This window comes from Oncorhynchus gorbuscha, linkage group LG23 (assembly GCF_021184085.1).
Source record: "Oncorhynchus gorbuscha isolate QuinsamMale2020 ecotype Even-year linkage group LG23, OgorEven_v1.0, whole genome shotgun sequence".
NCBI lineage: Eukaryota > Metazoa > Chordata > Actinopteri > Salmoniformes > Salmonidae > Oncorhynchus > Oncorhynchus gorbuscha.
The window spans coordinates 22,198,747-22,220,221 of record NC_060195.1 but is presented as its reverse complement, the minus strand read 5'-3'; the positions used below and the strand labels follow the sequence as shown (position 1 = coordinate 22,220,221).

Below are 21,475 nucleotides of genomic sequence, written 5' to 3'. Positions count from 1 at the left end.
CACTCAATATAAAATATTATTCAATACAAACGATTGAAGGTCCTCCACATGTTGAAACATTTTGTATGACATTTTGATACTCTTACTAATACACATCTAAAAGTCACAAACAGGTACCACATTGTGAATGCCTATTTAATTGATAAGCTAGTAAACTACCTTAAACAGTTGGATTGATAGAATAATAATAAGGGCCAGGGTTGAGTCAGTTGCTGTTCCAGGGGCAGAATGGCGTGACGTGAAACATGTAGCAGTGGGTGCATACCCTCACAGCCTTGACCTGGCCGTACCGCGGTAGAGGCGCTGAGCGGGCAGAGCAGCGAGAACAGAAGATCTGAGACGACATACATTTCAAAATTATTTGCATACATTCACAAGTCTGTGTTCATTAGTATGTGTGTGTGGCTGGAAGTTGAGTGCTGATTATATGGTACCCTTGTCTGGGTATTTACAGGTACCTTGCCACAGCTCCTGCAGTGGTGCTTCTTGCGTATTAAGGTGAAGGGGGCGTTACATGCTGTGCAGACGCTACAGGCCTCATCAGGAACCCAGTTTGGGAGCGCTACATGTGATTGAGGTTGTTGATGTATGGTTAGAAAATGATAATAGGGACAGTTAAAATGACAAGACCAAAAGGAGACATCACCTTCACATTGGACATCTTGCTCCATCGATGGGGAGGAGGACAGCCACTCCATACACAAGGCACAGTCCTCCAGAGCCTTGTTACTCAGGCCTAAGGATGCTGGTTAGACATGAACAGGACACAGACCATATTGAACTGGGAGTCGAGAGATTTTGGATGCATCTACGTCACAGAAGGCTGCTGAGGGGAGGACAGCTCATAATAATGGCTGGAACGGCGCAAATGGAATGACATTAAACACATGGAACCTATCTATTGAATGTATTTGATACCATTCCACCTATTCCTCTCCAGCCATTACCACAGCCTGTCCACAATATATGTTCCACCAACCTCCTGTGGTCTACGGACGCTGCAAATAATATGATTAAGGTCAAAATTTCTTAAAATAAGAGATAAGCCCTTTTAGATTAAAATAAGAAAACATTTCTGCCAATGATGTTAGATAATTTAGCTTGGTAAGAATTTTTTTAAAGTGAGTAATCACTCGATATAAGATATTTAAGCGTACTTAGATTTAACTTTTTGCAGTGTAGAATCTCTCATGTCAAGGTTATGTCACATTATATGCCCAAGCACTGCAGTACCTTTCCTTTGCTTGTCTTCTTCTGCAAGAACTGTCTTAGTCGTCATTATCTGGAAGAGTGTCTTCAATATGGTTCTTAGGTCACTGGAGTAGTTGCTTTGTAGCTGGTCTGCAACACCTGGTTAGAGTTGATACATTATCAGAGACTAAGATCACTTGTCCCCTCAGTCTGTTTTAGGATGTAAGAGCTATGTCAAACAGAGGGATAGGCATATCCAGATACTGTATGACATAATACAGGGGCAGAAATGCCAGATGGGCTGGTCCATTTTTAGTCGTGCTGAAATTTCGGTTACATTATTTGAATGCCGTTTCGTTCTGTTTTTTTTCTGCCCGATGCGCAGTTTCTCTAGAGATAAATCAGATCAAGCCCAAACTGTGCGATGTAGTAGGGAGTTGTTAAGACAGCATAGGTAGAAGCTCTATAAAGATGAGATGATGACTTGGAAGGAAATAATAAAGTCATCAAATAAAATACATGTAATATACACAACTGAAATATTTTATTAAGGTAATGTGAATACATTATGGTTAATAAATGGACTGTCACTACCATCATGGGACTTTTATTTATTGTTTTATTCAGTGTTGTTACAGCATTCAACCCACATAATGCGTAGTGCATTTATTGTAAAAAAATAAATAATCAAAAATGAAATTGAAAACCGTGATTTTTTTTTTTTTTTTTTGGACCGAAACCAAAACGACCTCAAAAAGCACTAATAGCTCAACACTCATTTTTAGCGTAGTGGCCCTGTCAAACTTTTTTTTTTTTTTTTTTTAAATTAAAATTATGTGGCTAATGACGGGGTTCTAAAGGGAGGGGAAATTAACACATTTTTTACAATATTGACAAAGCGAAAGACAATGAGGACCTACTGTACCTGAGATGCACACAAACAGACGGTGAAGGAGGTCACCGCTGCTATTGAAACGGGATCGGATATTGTGGCAGGCCAACTGGATGTCAGGATGCTCAATCCCCTCTGTGTTATTACTGCTGGTTTGATAGCTGAGAGAAGTAGGGGACATAGGGAACATTAGGTTCTGCTCAGTCATTGAAAACTAGGCTAAAACTGTTATTGTCATGTATTATAAAAATTCTGTAATTTCTAAAGTGCCATTAGAGAACATAATATAATCTACTGGTTTATAGTAGTGTAATAGTAGTATAATTGATCAACTTTTGGGTTACGTCATTCAAACTAGAGCAAGTATGAGGTTAGCACTTACCTGAACTGAGACAGGGTGTATTCCTCTGGCTCTGCCTCTACCACTATCTGTTCAGCCTTCCCATCTCCATTGGTTCTCCACTGGGTCAGGCTGGGGCAGGCAACAGATGCTGGAACACCATCTCTCTGTTGACCCTTGGCCCGTAGTGAAGAGAACCGTGGGCCCAGCACATGGCTCCTCTCCTTCCCCAGTTCCCTGGGGCTCAGAGCTGGGCTTCTAACAGCAGATAAGGGGGGACCTTGGGTTTGGGGAGTCAGGCAGCTGTAGGTGTCTTGGTCTGGTGGGAATATATGCAGACTGGGGCACTGGAGGCAGATACAGGGGCTGATCTGGCAGTATGTGGCCCCTTCATTCAGAGACTGCAGCTGTGAATCCTCTTCATCGTCGTCTTCATCGTCATCTTTTTCCTCTTTCACCTTCTCGGTCCAGGTAGACAGGTTGGGAGATGGGGGATTGATCACAGTTGCAGAGAGTTTCATCCCCTTCATCCTCAGTGCAATCAGCTCTGCTGTCTCTAAAACATCCTGGCTCACATTCTGGCTCAACTCCTCCCCATTCAGGCAGATGGGGGGGACAGAGAGAGCCCCAGGGTCTGGGATCGAGAGCCTGCTACTGCTGGGCCAGTTCTTGCTGCGCTGGAGGGCTGCCTCCGCACACTTCCTGGACAAGCTGGTCCACGGTGAAGAAGGGCAAGACATGTTCCGCTTCATATTCAGATATGGGGAGTTAGAAAGGGAATAGCCTTGCTTCTGTGTCCCGTCCAAGTCATCCATGTAGAAGATACGCTCCTCTTTGTCTACACTTGACCCACCAGACGACCAACCACCAGACGACACTCTGCTCCCAGCCCTGCGGAGCCTGAGAGGAGAGGCCATGGGGCTGGGGGTGAGGCTGGCAGCCCCCCTCCTCTGGGGGTAAGGAGATGAAGTCTGGCTGGGTGCTGGGGACAGAAAGCTGGACATCTCATCTCCCGCCTGGTAGAACATCATGCTGAGCAGCTCCATCTCCATGATGTCAGTCTGCATGGAGGATGACAGCTCAACCTCTGCGTCCCACTCTAAACGGCCAGGTTCAACTTCCAGGAGGGAAGGGTTGTCCTCCTTGTCCTCCTCCATCACGACACATACCTGAGGAGGAACACTTGACTGGGACTTTGCCCCCTGCTTCCCATGCATGGTATGCTCTAGTTGCTGGGCCAGAGTGATGGCTGAATGTGGTATGGCTGAAGAACAGCGGCGGGCAACCAAACCCTCTTCATGAGTGACACAGAGGTTGCGTTCCAACGAATGAAGCTCTTCTTCCTTGAGCGTGCGCAGGAGATTCCTGTTCATATACCAAAATGTTGACTTTTGAAAATAACTCATCAAGACTAATGCTATTGTTAAAACTAGGCTTTGAAACGGAGGTACTGTACCTAATTTTCTTCAGTAAAGAGTGGAAGGGCCTGAATAACTCAGACATGTCCTCCAACTCACCATCCAGCTTCATGGGGCCATCAGGAAACACCATTAGACCACTAGACAGACACATGGCATTTGGTTTGAGAATTTGTAGTGACGTAGATTATTCAAATACTGTACAATAAAAATGACAATTGAAAAGGTATTTATTGGAGAGTTTCTTCAGAACACTCACCACACTATAGCTAATCGTGGGATTGTAAACATGAGTGCAGGCTCATAGTCATCGATCAGGTCTTGAGTGATATATCCCCGTTTTAGTGCCCTAACAGAATCCATGAGGGAAAAAGTGACTTAGTAACATTTATTAGTAGATTAATAAATCAATTATTTGATAGGAAGCATATATACAGTAGGTGAGAACTATGTATACATTCTCACCTGGACACTGTCTCACAGAACAGCACAGTGACATCCTGTTGGATGTCATACTGTTTAAAGGACTTGACTGGTACCATGGCTGAAACATAGCTGAGGTACAGAAGGAAAAAGATAGTGAGTGTGTTACGCTATGAAACCCACTTTTCCTGTGGGAGTAAAATATAATTTTCACTGTCTCACCTGAACTCGAAACCTGCAAACAGGTTGTCAAATTTTCTCAAGGCCTGGCACAGTAGCTCTGTATAGATGTTCCGATTGCGCAGAGCCTGGTCACGGGCGATGTTCCGTACTTCATCTATGCAGCGAGTCAGTTCCTTTGCTAGGGGACGCATTGCCTCGCTCTCAGCCTCCTGGTTCATGATGATGGAGCCAGCAGCCAAACACTAGGGAGATAACATAAATGTGTTATTCTACATAGTCAGCTTTTCGAAGATAATAGCTAAAACCGCTATGACCAGCAATTGTTCTATAATGCTGTCGCCGAGACATGAACGTCTGAAGTGTCAAGATAAGATTATGCTAACAGGTACCTCAGCTCCAAACCACAGCTGGCCTTCCAGGTTCTCTTGTTGGATCTCGTCTGGGAACTTGACATAGAAGTCTCGGTTGGCTCTCTCGCCTGGAATACACTCATTCATGATCTGGTTGAGGATGCTCAGCACATTGTCCTGTTGTAAATCCAAGAAGAGGAATTGAAATCCCATTGAAGATAGCACATACTATTTTACAGTTTGTGAATCATTATCTTAAAGGTCTCTACTGGTGCTTTTATCATTACAATAAGAGGAAGTGATGATGATTCACTTATCAGTGTCCAAAATGGCGCCCCATTCCCTTAGTAGTGCACTACATTTGACCAGGGCCTTTAGGGCTCTGGTCAAAAGTAGTGCACCAAATAGGGAATATGGTTCCATTTGGGAAACAGCCTTTCTTTACCTGGCAGGAGCGGAACTGGCTGACCAGCAGGGCACAACGTTGGGGTTCGTTCTTGCCATTCAGGCTGTTGAGCTTGGCAGCCACTTGCCTCAGCTCTTCATCAGCACAGTAGAACTGGGCGAGCAATTGTTGGTCCGATTTCTTCAGGCAATCAAATAGTGTAACATTAAGAAATGAAAGACTGAATAGACTAATCACATTTTTTATGGTAAAAGGACTGAGGAGGGAGGGAGGGAGTAACAGTACATATTTTTTTCTGTATGATTCTACACTTTGGACAAACAAAAGGAGCTCAACAAATGAGAGAGAACAAGCCCAGAAGCAGAGCTATTGAACGAGGCTGTGTTTCTTTTACAAAGCCCAGCAGCCACCGAAAAAGGAGCCCTTACTGTAATTAGCTGGGCAGCAGCTTATATGTCCGTGTTTACAGAGGAAACGTGGACATACCACTGGTTTGAAGTTTAAAAAGAATACTGCTAACATGTCTGACTCAAATACAGGATATTCTACATGGAATAGTAATGCTAATGTTTATACGATTATTGATGCTCCATTTTTTAAAATATATAATGGGAAACATGTTTCTCACAAAAAAAAGACAAAGAAACTGCTAGGAAATGCAAGAATAGATGTTTTTCTTAAAATACCTCAAATAATAAAGGGTTATGAATTATTAGATTTGAATAAAATCTTCCAAAAAAAGAGTATCAGACATTTGATAGGGCCAAAAGATTGTGATGGGTGGCAGGTAGCCTAGTGGTTAGAGCATTGGACCAGTAACCAAAAGGTTGCTGGATTGAATCCCTGAGCTGAGAAGGTAAAAATCTGTTGTTCTGCCCCTGAACAAGGCAGATAACCCACTGTTTCACGGTAGGCTGTCATTGTAAATAAGCATTTGTTCTAAACTGACTTGCATGGTTACATTTTTTAAAAGACACTTACCTTAGGTTTGTGAAACCACTTTCGAAATCTGTTCATGGTTGAAAATGTTCACCTTGTCTATATCCTTAGTTTAATCTAGCCAATGTAATTTTCAAATCAACAATAATCCCAAGATTTCTGTCAAAGCCGTTCCAGATTACTTTAGTGCAGCAGCAGCAATGCTAGCATATCCTTCTTCAACCACACGATTGTCAAAGGAGACTTGCCTGTTCTCACCCTTTTTACCTGATCTTACCTGCACATTTATGGGCGGGGCATAGACTACCTTGATGTATGGATTTACAGGAACCTGTAAACATTAATGACTTAAAGAAATGTTTAGTTACTGAATTAATCCATTATTGTAAAGTAATCCATTGAGTTTGGAAAACATGTTCTTCCATTTTCTGTATTTGTATTTACTGAAATGCATTTGTGTACTTCTTCTCATTCCAAATCAACTACTATAGCAGCTTAAAGACTTTAAATAGATTTTACCATTATGATAATATTGTGCCACTTGTCAGAGTAGTAACACCAATGATACATTTTAGGTCATTTTTGATTTTCTGAAATGGAGACCACAGATGCTCAAACCTAAGGTCATTAACCCTTTAAAATAATTTACAAAGGTGATATGATTAATCATGTTTCTCACAATGTAGCTTCCCTTCATTTAAATTGAGTAATACCTCATGACATTTAAGATTGAGACACACAAAATGTCAATGGAATAATCCTCACATTTATGACACATTTATAGACCCCTCTCCCGCTCTGGATAAGAGCGTCTGCTAAATGACTTAAATGTAAATGTAAATGTAGTTTGCCACTGAAGGGAATGCTCAGGGTCCTTGTAGAAAACCCTTACAGTCCCTCTCCTGAACAATAACACAGCCCTCTCTAACTTTTAAAACAAGTAGCCTACCTGCCCCCAACTACAACTCTATATTTTTTTATTGATTTAAACAATATATTAAATGTTTTTTTCCTTATTTTTTTCCTTTGTAGCATTCAAAGCAATAGAGATACTGTATCTCTAAAGGGCAATTGATGATAATGACGATAAAACCAGTAGTGGTCAGCCATTTACAAATGAGAGTGATGGAGGGATGAATACTGCTGGGGAAACAATGAGTAGTGTTGAGAGTAGACCTGTAACGGACCACTCTAGACTAAGACGTTGGAGTAGAACGTCATAAAGTTTTGGTAGTGTTCCCAGAACCAGCAAGTAAGTACTTTCATCCGTTGCATTTCACAAAATCAATTAGGAAAAATATTGGGGTGATTAGGGATGCCAAACCACTGGGTTATGGGAAGGTTCTGATCATTGCAAATAGTAAAACAAAATATATATACTCACTATATTGGGGTCGGGTGAAATGTCACATTCATGATGTTACGACTAACCTGAGAGGAGTAATTGCTGGGATGCCAGTGGAAATGACCATGGAAGAAGTTAAGGCTTCCCTGAAAGGAGGAAAAGTTATTGAAGCAAAAAGGATGAAAAGCAAAAATAGTGGCGGTCGAGTGGACAATACAACTGCACTGTTACACATTGAGGGGAACCTGCCGAATAGGGTGCAGCTAGGATCTGCCGAATAGGGTGCAGCTAGGATCACTACTCAGTTATCCGGTTAGTTAAAGCAGCCTTCGAACACACCGACTGTGTTTTGCATCACTGCTGCATAACTTTTGCAAATGGTCGCATGCGGTTGAACACATGGAGGAGAGAATCATTTTCGCAGTATCCTCAAAACGGTGTCTTTTTGACACAACTGCTGACAGCTACAGGGACATTAACACACAAAAAATGCTGATTGGAGACAAGGGTCCACGATAGTAGAATTGCCAAGTCAGTTTAGTAGTGAGCTTGTGCTAGATGTGGCTAGTTAGCGTTAGCTAGCTTGCTAACCTAGCCAATGACGTGTGTGTGTAAAATAAATAGTCAAATAAATTATGCTAGTTACTACCCCTGATAACTTTACCAAATAATCATGTTTGAAAGAGTGTGAGTGTGTATGCTAGATTAATAGTAATAGAAATAGTAGATACTACTGTACCCCTGATAATTTGGTCAGATAACCGTGTGTGTTTGTTTGTCTGTGTACAGTAGGTGACATGTCCATGATAGCTATCTAATAACTATAGTTATGCTAGGTAATGTTTTGGCTTATCATGTTCATGTCTATGTAGAAGAAGAGAAAGGAGGAAGTGGAGAGGACTCAGGGGCAGGTATCAGAGAGAGAGAGAAGAAGAGGTCTGGGTCAGCAGCTTCAGGCCAGCAGCCTTGGCCTCTGCCACATTCTTTTCTGGATCCATTTATTGTGCCTCGGGCAACGAGTGGCAATTTTACAGCCAGACCCTCTACTACATCATCCACAAGTGTTGTTGCCACCGGTGCATCAAGACCCTCAACGTCACCTACAAATGCGACCCTCACCTTCACCAGTGGAGTGAGACCCTCTACAACATCATCCACGAGTATGACCACCACCGGTGCAGCCATGGAAGATGATGAAATAGAGGAAGCACCTCTGGATCTTGGACCACCTGAGATTATTATGAACCTCACGGAAGTGACCACTGAGGACCTCGTTGAACAGGATGTGGCCGTGAAAAGAAACAGAGAGAGAAACGAAGAGGAACAACGTCACACCAGCCCCCAGATCCACTCAACTCATTTCAGCAGAGGCTCTCCTCCAAGCCGTCGAGAGGGATGCAGCCCAACCTAATGCTCACAGGAAGGAGGATGAAGAGACCGTCTTTGCCATGAGCCTGGTGCCAACACTGAAGAGGCTGCCTCAGTGAATTAAAGCAGCAGTCAAGGTTCAAATGTATCAGCTGCTTTTCGAAGCTGAGTTCAATGGTACGTTTTTTTTTCTCCACATCACAGGTAGTGTCATAAGTGTGCAACGGTGAAGTAAAGTAGGTCATTTTTACAGTATAGTCATGTAGATTAATTGGTATTTCAGATCAAAGTATTAATATGAGGCAAATGTATAGCTGTTGTTTCTGGGTTAGAAAAGAAATATCCTAAAACAGTTTGCTGTCAAAATATCTGCCTGTCATATTCATCTTTTGATCTGAAATACAAATTCCATGAGTAAACAGCAAGTATTACCAACTTTACCACACTGTTCCTATATTTATGCCACTAACTACACTATACAAGCAGTATTTAGTTAACATAAATCTCACCTTTTTTGGTGTCATATTATGTTAAGCTTGTATGTGTTATTTTTCTCTTCCCTTTCAGAAATGGAGTCAATTTAGCCGACCAGCTCACAGGAAGGACAGGAAGAGGAGAGGAGTTGCCGACTAGCTCACAGGAAGAGGAGAGGAGTTACCGGGGCCGACCAGCTCACAGGAAGGACAGGAAGAGGAGAGGAGTTGCCGACCAGCTCACAGGAAGGACAGGAAGAGGAGAGGAGTTGCCGGGGCCGACCAGCTCACAGGAAGGACAGGAAGAGGAGAGGAGTTGCCAGGGCCAACCAGCCCACAGGAAGGACAGGAAGAGGAGAGGAGTTGCCGGGGCAAACCAGCTCACAGGAAGAGGAGAGGAGTTGCCGGGGCCGACCAGCTCACAGGAAGGACAGGAAGAGGAGAGGAGTTGCCGGGGCCAACCAGCCCACAGGAAGGACAGGAAGAGGAGAGGAGTTGTCTGGTTGTTGTTTTGACCTCCCTCGTTGTACCTTTCTTTTCACACACAACAGTTCTGTTTAAATTCAGTCAATTAATTTGTTTATAAAGTCTTAGTATAGCATTCGTTATTAGTGTTACATAGATTTCTGAATTGAAACTCATACGGAGTTTTCACAGATGCTCTTGGTCTCTTACGAGACTAAAGGTCAATATTTTTTTTTCATTTAAAACCACTTGAAAACCAGGGTGTTGAAACTTTTTATGAAGTTCTGTTTTATCGACTGGTCCGCGATGTCCAGGGGCCATTTGTTTGTTTTGCTGTGTTATGGCTGCATATTATTCCCTTTTTCTCAGAAACACACACACACCTCTTCGTACCTCAGATCTCCAGTGCCCTGCCCTCTCTCTCTTTATGGCCATGTCTGAAGTTCCCCTACTACGTCTAGGCTTTATGAGTAGTCCCTGTATCGGTTTGCAGTTGTGCCAAATATACATGCTCTTGCTGTTCTCTTACAGGTTACAGGCTACACATTCATTTTTTAAATATATATTTTTTTACACGCACGCACACACACCTCTTTCAATAGTACATTTTTTGTAAACATTTTTACAACACACATACCTGTCATGTTCTTTCCTGTACTTGAATACTTATTAAATGATAATGTTTTCATAGTCAGTTGTTTATTAATATCTAATTTAGATATTTCTTCCCTACACCTTTGCTGATCTAAGACAAGATGAAAGTAAAAACACATTCTCTTCCTAATTCGTTTTTTTCCCACCTGTAATTTGTCAGGCCAGTGAACATGGTGGTAAACTGTACTAGGTAAACTGTTACCTAGGTTACCCTCCCTTTGTTATCATACTAACTGTATGTCGTATAACCTTAATTAGTGCTCCCGCTCACCTGGTGTACCATGCCAGGTGTGTATAATACTGACGTTAGTGGGAGAGGGAAGGGGTTAAGGTGTGGTGGTCTTTAATCACAAATTTCACTTAAATATAGCTTCCAAATGAAGAGAGACATTGATACATAAAGTAATCTGGGGGAAAATGCAATTTTATGGACAACGGTGGATGGTTCTTAAAATAACCTTTGTGTTATGGGGCTCTTAAAAGAGCCGTTTCACTCCACGGCATACTGCCATGGGACTTCACCTGCTGGCGATGAGAAGTAGGTGGTCAGCTTCTCCCTCACCTGGAGTGCCTGTCTGGGGGCGTTGTTGGCACCTGCCCTGGTGACATCAGGAAGGTGACCATTTGGCGTGCCTATCTCCATCCGGAGCGGCTCCTGGAATGACCTGCAGGTAGTTGTGGAGAACACATGTGGCCTTCACGCAGGCATCGACATTTGAGAGGCTGAGACCAAGCACTCTCCGATACATTCTCCACCTGGCTGCCAGAATCCCACAGGCTCATTCAACAACTAACCTTTCCCTGGATAGTCGTTTGTTATAGATCCTTACAAGCGTTGGCAATGGCAGCTGACGTCCAACGTAGGGCCTTATGAGGTTGGGTCTCAAGGGAAGGCATCATCGCCGGCGAAGACGTGTGAAACGGGTCCCAGGTCTTCAACCCCAGGGAGTGATGCAGGAGGTGGAATCTCCAATGTGCCATCCTGAAGTGCCTGGCCGAAGGTAGAGTCCCGGAGGGTCCCGCCATCACTTCCCTTGCCATAAGCACCAACATCGACGAAACGGAAACATTAGAAGGCATCTACAACAGCCAAGAGTACAAATTCATATGTACCCTTGTAGTTGTAGAATTGAGAATCTGAGCACGTTGGAGCCTGGATTACTTCATGTTTCCCAGCAATGGAGCCAAGACAGTTGGGGAAATTCCACCTCTCCAGACAGTCCCAAATGGCTTGTGGCACAGAGGGGACAATGCCTGCCACCGTGGACCATCCAACTCCAAAGCTGAATCCAATGGTCCTGTAGGAGTTCCCTGTCACCAAGAATCTGAAATATAATTCAAAATAATGATCAATATTGTGTGTAACTTGAAATTGGTTATTTTTGGTTCCGTATATAACCTTTTCCCCAAAGGGTTCTACCTGGAACCAAAACGGGTTATCCTATGGGGAAAGCAGAAGGACACGTTTGGAACCATTTTTCACAGAGTGTAAATGATTCCAATAAGAATTTAATGAATGACCAACTGTCTTGAACAACAAGTGGTCCTGGAAAAGACTAGCCTACCTCCATCAGAATAGAGGGCACCCCAACTTTCTTTTCATTTGGTAACATTGCATCATTACAAAAATGTTTTAAACCAACTTTGGGAAAAGTTATAGTCCTAATGAACATTCTGTAAAAGTACATCTCATGTCACATAAGGGTTATTAACTAGAGAGCCTTTTAGCTAGCTAGGTTGCACATAAAATATATCTAATATCAATCAATTACGGTATCAAAAGCTTTTAAAATTCACTAGAATTTAGCTTACCGGAGACAAATCGGGCATTCAACTAGGGTAATTGACTCCCGGTAGTTGGTATCCACCCGGGCGATCCTGGCTCCAACCACCTTGAGCAGGTGATCGAACTCGCTTCGGTTCAGACAAAAGTAACTTCGAAATTCTTCTCGAAATAGTTGAAGCTCTTGAATGAGACAGTGGAACTCCCCTGCATGCTTTCGGGACTTCAACCATCTCTAGACCCACACTTTCGGCGGGGCTGGTCGCAGTCCAACTGCGCGATCAAAACCACCTTCCTCAACATTGGTCTCATTGTTGAAAGAGCCTACTCACTGCTATCTTGACTATTTATTACTGCATTTAGGAGGGAAATTATAGGCTCTCACAATACATGTTCAGATGTCATCGAATAAATCATATGTATGCTACTTGGCAAATACATTCATACAAATATGTAAAGAAACTATGCAATCAAACTGTTTTTATTATTTAATCCCACATTTTTTTACTGGATATGTGTGCAACAAAAATTCGACATTCACATGTTGCTACTTTGTGTAAAGTCTACTCATACAATTTGATGCATATGTTCGATAAATGGAACGTATGCACCACACAGAACGCACTGCAACTGCCTCTGCAATGCAATGCTGCAAGGCAAACGCAGCGTTCCATTGGAAATGAATGTACTTCTGGTGTACCAAAGCGTTTATAACAGTACAGATGAAGATGAAAAATGATCAGGCCTACTGTACATCTTATTGTAGAAATGATCAGGCCTACTGTACATCTTACTGTAGAAATGATCAGGCCTACTGTACATCTTACTGTAGAAATGATCAGGCCTACTGTACATCTTACTGTAGAAATGATCAGGCCTACTGTACATCTTACTGTAGAAATGATCAGGCCTACTGTACATCTTACTGTAGAAATGATCAGGCCTACTGTACATCTTACTGTAGAAATGATCAGGCCTACTGTACATCTTATTGTAGAAATGATCAGGCCTACTGTACATCTTATTGTAGAAATGATCAGGCCTACTGTACATCTTATTGTAGAAATCTTACTGTACATCTTATTGTAGAAATGATCAGGCCTACTGTACATCTTATTGTAGAAATGATCAGGCCTACTGTACATCTTATTGTAGAAATGATCAGGCCTACTGTACATCTTATTGTAGAAATGATCAGGCCTACTGTACATCTTATTGTAGAAATGATCAGGCCTACTGTACATCTTACTGTAGAAATGATCAGGCCTACTGTACATCTTACTGTAGAAATGATCAGGCCTACTGTACATCTTACTGTAGAAATGATCAGGCCTACTGTACATCTTACTGTAGAAATGATCAGGCCTACTGTACATCTTACTGTAGAAATGATCAGGCCTACTGTACATCTTATTGTAGAAATGATCAGGCCTACTGTACATCTTATTGTAGAAATGATCAGGCCTACTGTACATCTTACTGTAGAAATTATTGTTGAAACTAGTCTAGGTTGGAACTGTTGCTGTTAAAAAGTAATAATAAAAGTAAATAAAAGTCATAATTTGTATTCTGTGTCACACTGCTATGCTTTATCTTGGCCAGGTCGCAGTTGTAAATGAGAACTTGTTCTCAACTAGACTACCTGATTAAATTAAGGTGAAATAAAATTACAAATAAAATTAAAAGAACAAATTCTTATCAATGAAGGCCTACCCCGTCCAAACCTCGATGACGCTGGGCCAATTATGAGCTGCCCTATGAAACTCCTATTCACGGCGTGATGTGATTCAGCCTGGATTTGAACCAGGGACTGTAGTGACGCTTCTTGCACTGAGATGCAGTGCCTTAGACCGCTGCGCCACTCGGGAGCCCAAAAAGCCACTCCCATACCTGGAGTTGATAGCCAATGGACAAGAATTGAAGAAGTTTATACATGGCTTAGATGTTTTACTGGATGTGGTGTGTATACAAGAAACATGGTTTAATCCTCAATTGGATTATATTGTATCTGGGTTTATTTCTGTGAGAGGTGATGGAATAGAGGATCCAGGTGGTGGGTGTGCTACATTTATCAAATAAGGTGTAGCAGATAGAGTGATACATGGTTTCAAAGAGCATGAATGTGGGGCGGTGGAGATGTGTAGAGAAGGGGGTAATATCACGTCGTTGAATTACTATAATCCTTGTAAACCCATTTCTGTATCTGAATTAGACACAGTTGCGAAATCCAGTTCAAGTGATAAGGAGATATGTTGTGGAAATGTCTATGCGCATAACAGTTTGTGGGGCAGCAATACCACAAATTCCAATAGTTCAGTTGTTGAAGATTGAATGAGAGGTACATCATCATGTCCTCCATTGCTGGTATATGTGAGTGGGATGTGAAGATAGAATCCACAATAGGTTGTGATAATTTCCCAGTCATGTGCAATGGTGATTTTAGCACGTAAATCTTGGTGGGGCAAACAAACAAAAGAATATGGGCTGCATGCCAGCAAAGCCACTACACTACACTAAACAATACATAAACTGCACTATAACGGTGACAAATGGTGCCCACAAACTGTTATGACCTACATAAAGCTTCCCAAACAGCAGAGTCCCATCTTACCACTGCTACATCAGCAGAGCCTTGTCTGGCAGCGAATCAATTCATTCAGCCTCATTTACTACCTTTAAAAAAACATAACTTACAGTGGCGATTTTAGCATCTAAATCTTGGTGGGGCAACAAAAAAAAGAAGAGTGGGCTGCATGCCAGCAAAGCCACTACTCAATACTAAACAATACATTAATTGCACTATAACAGTGACAAACGGTGCCCACAAACTGTTAGGGCCTACATAAAGCTGTCCCTACAGCAGAGTCCCAACACGTACCAGTTCATTCAGCCTCATTTACTGCTTTAAAAAAAAACATAGCTGATATGGCTCACTTGCTTAAACAAATTTGGTTTATACTGACATTTGAGATGTACAAACTATGGCATAAAGGGACGACAAGCCGATAAGAGGCAATCCATCATTTCGATTAATTTACGGTGTTAGTAGCCCATATGTCTCAGCCTAATAATTTTGTCTATTTTCACCTCTTAATTTTGCCTACTGTTCTGACTTGGTGGTGCACATGTAGCTATAACCTGTTTTTGAGAAATATAATGATCGAATATTGTAAGAGCTTTTCACTGCCCCATCTGCCCTGAATGACTGGTCGCCACTGGTCATGTGCAACATAGATCTTGACGTATGTTTCAGAAAAGGGAACTGGTTTCAAATTGGTGCTTTAACAAAGCAAACTCAGAACTTTTTGACACTTTGTGTGAAAAAGAGGGTCATAAATTGTCAATGGAAAGGTCGGTAGAAGACTGCTGCATCTGTCAATTCAGTCATATTGGATGCTGCCTTATTGTCTATTCCAATAAGAGGGGGGAATGGTAGACTAAAGATAGTTCCTTGGTGGACTGAAGCATGTACTAAGGCCATCAATTGTGATAATGCTTTTAAAACTTTGAAGAATTATTTTACATTTGATAGCAGAGAAAGAGAGCGTTGGCTAGGAAAGTCATTAAGAATGCAAAGAAAGGTGCAAGGCGGGAATTCTGTGTGGAAAATGTTAAAGAAAATGATGGGGAGAGGAATGACAGTACAGATACCGTGTTGGCTGAGGGAAATGTTACGTCTGTTTCAAACAAAGAATAAGCAGGTGCTCTAGGAAGAGCTTTTGCAGCAGGGCATAAAGTTTACAATCTAAGTGATGAATGTAAAAGATGTAAAGAAGAAAAGCTAAGAATGCATGAAGGTGTTTACCGTAAGAAGTGTGATTGTGGAGAGTCACTGAATGCTTCGTTAACCATGTTTGAAATAACGAGGGCCTTGGAGGGGTGTGGTTGCACTGCTCCAGGTGAAGATCGATTATGCAACATTATGTTTAAACATCTGTCTACAGAAGTTCTGGGAAAGATTGAGTTAATTTAAGAAAATATGGAGGTGAGGAGTGCTACCATCAGGATGGAAACGTGCTGTGGTTTTGCCTTTTGTGAAGCCTGGTAAAGATCCATCCAGTCCTGCTAGTTAAAGACCTATTGCACTTACAGTAAATCTCTGTAAACTAATTGAACAGTTGTTTGTAGGCAGATTGATGTGTTATCTGGAACATAGGGGTCTATTAAGTCCATACCAGAGTGGATTCCGAAAAAGAAGGACTCCCCTTGGTTAAAGTTAGTATTGAGGTGACCAAAGTTTTGGCAATGAAGGATGTGATGTCAATAGTATATTTTGATATTGAAAAACTATATGATACAATGTGGCGGGAAGGTCTACTGATTGAATTGAATGGAATGGGTATTAGTGGGAGAATGTACACCTGGATAATGGATTTCTTGTTTGACTGAACCTTCCAGGTCAGGGTGAGTTATCAAGAGAATATGAGGTGGAAAATGGAACTCCACAGGATTGTGCTATAACTATCTTATTCAAGTTGAAGATTGATTATTATCTTTTGGGATATTGGACAGGGCATAGGGGCGGCCTCATATACAGATGATGGTGCCATTTGGAAAAGGGGAAGGGATATTCCTTGTGAAATAGAGAAAATGCAAGGTTCTGTTGCAGCAGTAGAGGAATGGTCTTTATCATGAGGTTTCAAGTTATCTGTGTCAAGGTGCTGTTGTAGCAGTAGAGGAATGGTCTTTATCATGGGGTTTCAAGTTATCTTTCTCAAGGTGCTTTTGTAGCAGTAGAGGAGTGGTCTTTATCATGGGGTTTCAAGTTATCTGTATCAAGGTGCTGTTGTAGATATATGGTGTGCAGAAATTTGAAGAGGGTGGCCAGCAGAGATAGGTGATATGGGCTGAGGGAAGCTGAAGGTTGGGATGGGGAACTGGAGACATGTGGGAGTGGAGTTGCTGGACAGAGGATAGAATGACAGAAAGATAAAAGTCAAAATAAACAAAAAAATTAATGACACTGAGGGGCAACACTCTTACATTTAGTGCCGTGCAGGTGTTTGTTCACGTGTAAACATGCATATACACACACCTGTATTCAAACGCACACGTGCACAACCACATGGACACACACACACACACATAGACGCATGTAAATAGTGCCACACATGCACTCAAATGTATACAGTTGGCCTTTGTTGTCCTTGATGTCTTTTGTTTTTGCATTGTTGTTTTCATTTGTTTTTCTCTTGTTCCTTTTGTTGGTTGTTGTTGCCTTGGGAGAGTTTTATTTGTGTGTGTGTGGGGGGGGGTGATCTTGGATGGTTGTTGGCCTGGCAGTTAGGCGCTTGGGCCAGAGGCCGACAGGTCGATGGTTCAGGTTGGAGATCTATCGACACACCCTTGGGCGGGGCGCTTGACCTTGACTGCTCCTGTGGGTCGCTCTGGATGGGAGTCTGTTAGTTGACTGAATGTAATGTAAATGTTGAGCGGCTTCACTACAGGTAAATTGTATGTTTTAATATTCAATATTCAACAAGAATTCAAATGTTGTTCTGTTGGATTCTGGCTCATACAGGAGTTAATGGAAATAATATAGTAGATATAATAGCAAAAGAGCTGAGAAAAACAATATTGTGGATATACAGGTGGAGTTGGGTTAGCGCACCTGAGGAGGGTGAGGTCTGCAACAGGGCACAGAGAGAGGCCAATCAAACCAGGATTAAGAGTCCAAGGTATTGTTGCGGCCAGAGAGTGTGGGCAACCTTCCTCTACGATACAGCCGTAGTTGACTCCGGCGTTCATCCGCGTCTCCCAGGATAGTGACAATGGGATGAAAGTAGTAAGGGCAGACATTTTTATAGTACTAGGAAATCTGTATGGGAGATAATGTCATATAATGGGAACAGAAGGCAGGAAGTTATGTTGTGTAGGATGAGATTAGGGCATAGAGGATTTCATTCCTCTTTGAAATGTACAGGGAAACATGGTACAGGAATGTGTAATGGCTGTTTGGTAGAGGAAACGGTTGAACATTTATTATTATTTTGTGAAATGTATGATGTAGAATGGTAGAGGTTGTTTGACAGGGTCAGAGAGGTTGGACAGGAATGGTGAGTGGATGGGTTGTCATGTTTGTCATTTATTATCATGTCTTGTCCCTGTGCTCCCCATTCTGTTCGTTTCCCTCTGCTGGTCTTATTGGGTTCTTTCCCTCTTTCTATCCCTCTCTCTCCCCCTCCCCCTCTCACTCTCTCGCTCTCTCTTCTCTCTATCGTTCCGTTCCTGCTCCCAGCTGTTCCTATTCCCCTATAGTTGCTGGTGTGCAGAAAGATAAAGTCAAAATAAAACTAAAAAATTAATGACATCATCATTTAGTCTTCCCACACCTGTTCCCGATCCTTTCCCCTGATTAGAGTCCCTATTTATTCCTTTGTGTTCCGTTCCTGTCCCGTCGGTTCCTTGTTTTGTATTCACCATGCTGTGATTGTGTTTCGCCCTGTCCTGTCGTGTTTTTTGCCTTCATCAGATGCTGCGTGTGAGCAGGTGTCTCTGTCTACTACGGCCTGCGCCTACCCGAAGCGACCTGCAGTCTGTGGCCGCTTCTCCAGTTATTCCCCTCTACAGACTAGAGGATTTCTGTTATTCCCTGTTTGGACTTAAATAAACTCTGTTTCTGTTAAGTCGCTTTTGGGTCCTCTTTCACCCGCATGACATGGGTGCGGTGATGGGAGTAGTGAGGTTTGTAGGGAATGCTTTTATTCAATTAGAAATTCTGGGTTAGTTAAGAGAATATAGAGGTATAGATAGGTTGTGACAGGCCTCACACTCCAGTGCAGCAGGTGGTGTATGCAACTGTCATTTGGTTGCGATTCGCCCAAAAAATGTAAAGAAGAAGTCGTGAAGCCCCAGTGGGGTGCAGAAGGAGCAGGCGGCCATGGGAGGAGGTCGAAAATGGAGGCAGATAGTGCGGACTAAATGGACGAAATGGAGAAAAAGTTGGTGAAGCAACAGCTGTGCTGGAATGAGAACAATATGGGTGTCAGTTCTGATGGTATGGAGCGGGAGGAAGAGGGTCAAGGACCAGAATGGTCAGTGGTGGAAAGACGTAGGAAGAAGAGAGATCATGAGACAGAAAGCAGTGAAGCGTCGAGTGAAGAAAGCATAAAGAGGGCCAAGGTAAGAAACAAGAGTAATGATGTGTTGGAGTGGAAAGTGGTGAAAGTGTTTGAGGCGACCACAGGGCCTCACTTACAACCTATCCAGCTAACTACTGCCGTCGAGAAAGAGGTAGGTGAAGTGAAATTAGCTCGGCTCATTGGAAATGGTAGATTGTTAATATTGTGTGGTTGCCACGCTCAGCAAGGGAAGATTTTGAAAATGGAAAAGCTTAATGGGAAGAAGATTAAAAGCCAGGCAGGTACCTGGTGCTGATGCTAGGTTGAAGGGAGCCATCACTGGGGTCCAAATATCTATGTCCATAGATGATATTAAAGAAAATGTGAAGGGAGGCAGAGTGATTGAGGCCAAAAGGTTGATCAGTAGGAAAGAGGATCAAAGAAGTGAAAGCTTATCAGTGATGGAGAGGTTTGAGAAAGTCTTGCCGGAAAAAGAATAGAACGGATTCCTTAATTTCAATGTTAGAGAATGTGTCCCATATGCACTGCAGTGTTTTAAATGGCAAAGAATGGGACATGTAGCTGCTCAGTGTAAAGGAAAGAAAAGTGTGGAGGGACACATGATTACGGTGGTTGTGGGAGCAATGTGAAGGTTACGTGCTGTAATTGTGGGGGAGAACACAGTGCGGCATTTGGTGAATTTCGGGTACAGAGAGATGTTAGAGAGGCTCAGAGATATAGGATCAGTCATAATTGATCATGTGCAGAGGCCGTAAAACAGATTGGTAAGAACTACAGTGCAGACTGATGGTGCTTATATAGATGTACCTGTAGTAAGTGGACCTACTGTCGGGGCTGGTGCTTCTGATGGTCCTGGCATGGTTTCGAGGCCTGTTCAGAAATCTTGTGCTCAAGGTTATCAATACGACCCGGGTTGAAGGTTATTGCGGAGACGGCAAAAGAGATATTGGGGGTAACAGATGTTACTGTTGAAAAGGTTGTTGACATGCTGAACAAACCTAAGGGTGGAGTGTTTCAGCATGATATAGATACAGTTTAATGGGGTAGGGGGGTTGGGGAGGGTTTTGGGGGAAGGTGAGGGGGAGGGTGTGGTACAAGTTAGTAGGAATGTTATTTGTTTTTTATGTTCATTGTAGGAAAGAATTGGGCAGATCACAATTGATCGTACATTCAGCACAGTAGGTGGCGACATGCACTTAAACGATTGTTTGCGGGCCGCCATGATATCATAGAAAAAAAAGAAGAAGAAGAAGAAGAAGAAGAAGGGGGAAAAAAGAAGAAAGGAAGAAGCCCAGAGCTGGGCATGTTGGACTGGGACACGCTTTAATACAGTAAAAGCCTCTCATTTTACAGTGGGACTGCCGTGGATCTGTGTAGCCTAGTTATGCTAATATATTTGAGACCAGTTTATTGCAGTTAATTTCATATTTTACTTAATAAGTCAAATATATTTGAGTAGTAAACAGAAAAACAACTAGTCCCAGACAGTTCTCAATAGAACATACCAGAGGGGCATCGTTTACGAGGCTATCTAAATTATAGGGGTCTCAGGTTACCACAAGTCTTGGAATACATTGAGTTTGTTGACAAAACAGACCATGGGACACCTTTTCACACGGATATTTATTTGTCAAAGGTCCGTGGTGGGTGGGTCTGTGTAAATAAACTATGTGATTATATTGGAGACAGGTTTATTGTGGTGAATCTCATCTGTTAATTTACTGTTATAGTATTTCTAAGTAGCAGCCATATCAGCCAAGGAAAATAATGGTTCTCACTTTATGATAGAACGTTCAGATTTTCTGCCTGACTGTGGCACTCTTTACCTGAATTGTTAGGATTTTCTTGTGATCACAACAAAATACTTATTTTGCTCAAATAGAGATAATTTGTTTTCTTTGAAAAGATGGTCCTGGCTGAGAATATAACATTATGTTTTCTGCCTGAATGTGGCGCTGTTTGCCATAATTCTCTGGATTCTTTTGTGACCAGAACAAATCTTCTTATTTTACTCAACTACAGATTTAATTAAATGGTGTGTCTTTGAAAAGGTGGGCCTGGCTGACATGAAAAATACATTAAGGGGTCTCCCAAGCGGCACAGCTGTCTAAGGCACTGCATCGCAGTGCTTGAGGCGTCACTACAGACCTGGGTTTGATCCCA

The 21,475-nt window shown here is 42.3% G+C and overlaps 1 protein-coding gene and 1 long non-coding RNA gene across 3 annotated transcripts; both read right to left on the bottom strand.

Moving 5' to 3' along the window:
* Positions 1-17: 17 nt before the first annotated feature.
* LOC124011158 (lateral signaling target protein 2 homolog) lies at positions 18-7,749 on the bottom strand. 2 transcript variants are annotated; one of them, XM_046324232.1, is made up of 13 exons: positions 7,527-7,749; positions 5,243-5,383; positions 4,837-4,974; positions 4,487-4,689; positions 4,307-4,396; positions 4,101-4,190; positions 3,880-3,981; positions 2,466-3,788; positions 2,117-2,244; positions 1,234-1,350; positions 647-745; positions 459-562; positions 18-334 (listed from the first exon to the last, which is right to left on the bottom strand). In XM_046324232.1, the coding sequence occupies exons 3-13, from the start codon at positions 4,942-4,944 to the stop codon at positions 206-208; spliced, it is 2,493 nt and encodes an 830-aa protein (XP_046180188.1). In that variant the 5' UTR covers positions 4,945-4,974; positions 5,243-5,383; positions 7,527-7,749; the 3' UTR covers positions 18-205. The 2 variants fall into 2 exon arrangements, with proteins under 2 accessions (XP_046180188.1, XP_046180187.1); XM_046324231.1 differs by lacking the exon at positions 7,527-7,749 and adding an exon at positions 6,185-6,477.
* A 2,964-nt stretch (positions 7,750-10,713) lies between these two features.
* On the bottom strand, positions 10,714-12,549 carry LOC124010510. The gene is made up of 3 exons (XR_006834455.1): positions 12,260-12,549; positions 11,243-11,772; positions 10,714-11,112 (listed from the first exon to the last, which is right to left on the bottom strand). It is a non-coding gene; the product is annotated as an uncharacterized LOC124010510 (long non-coding RNA).
* Positions 12,550-21,475: the final 8,926 nt, after the last annotated feature.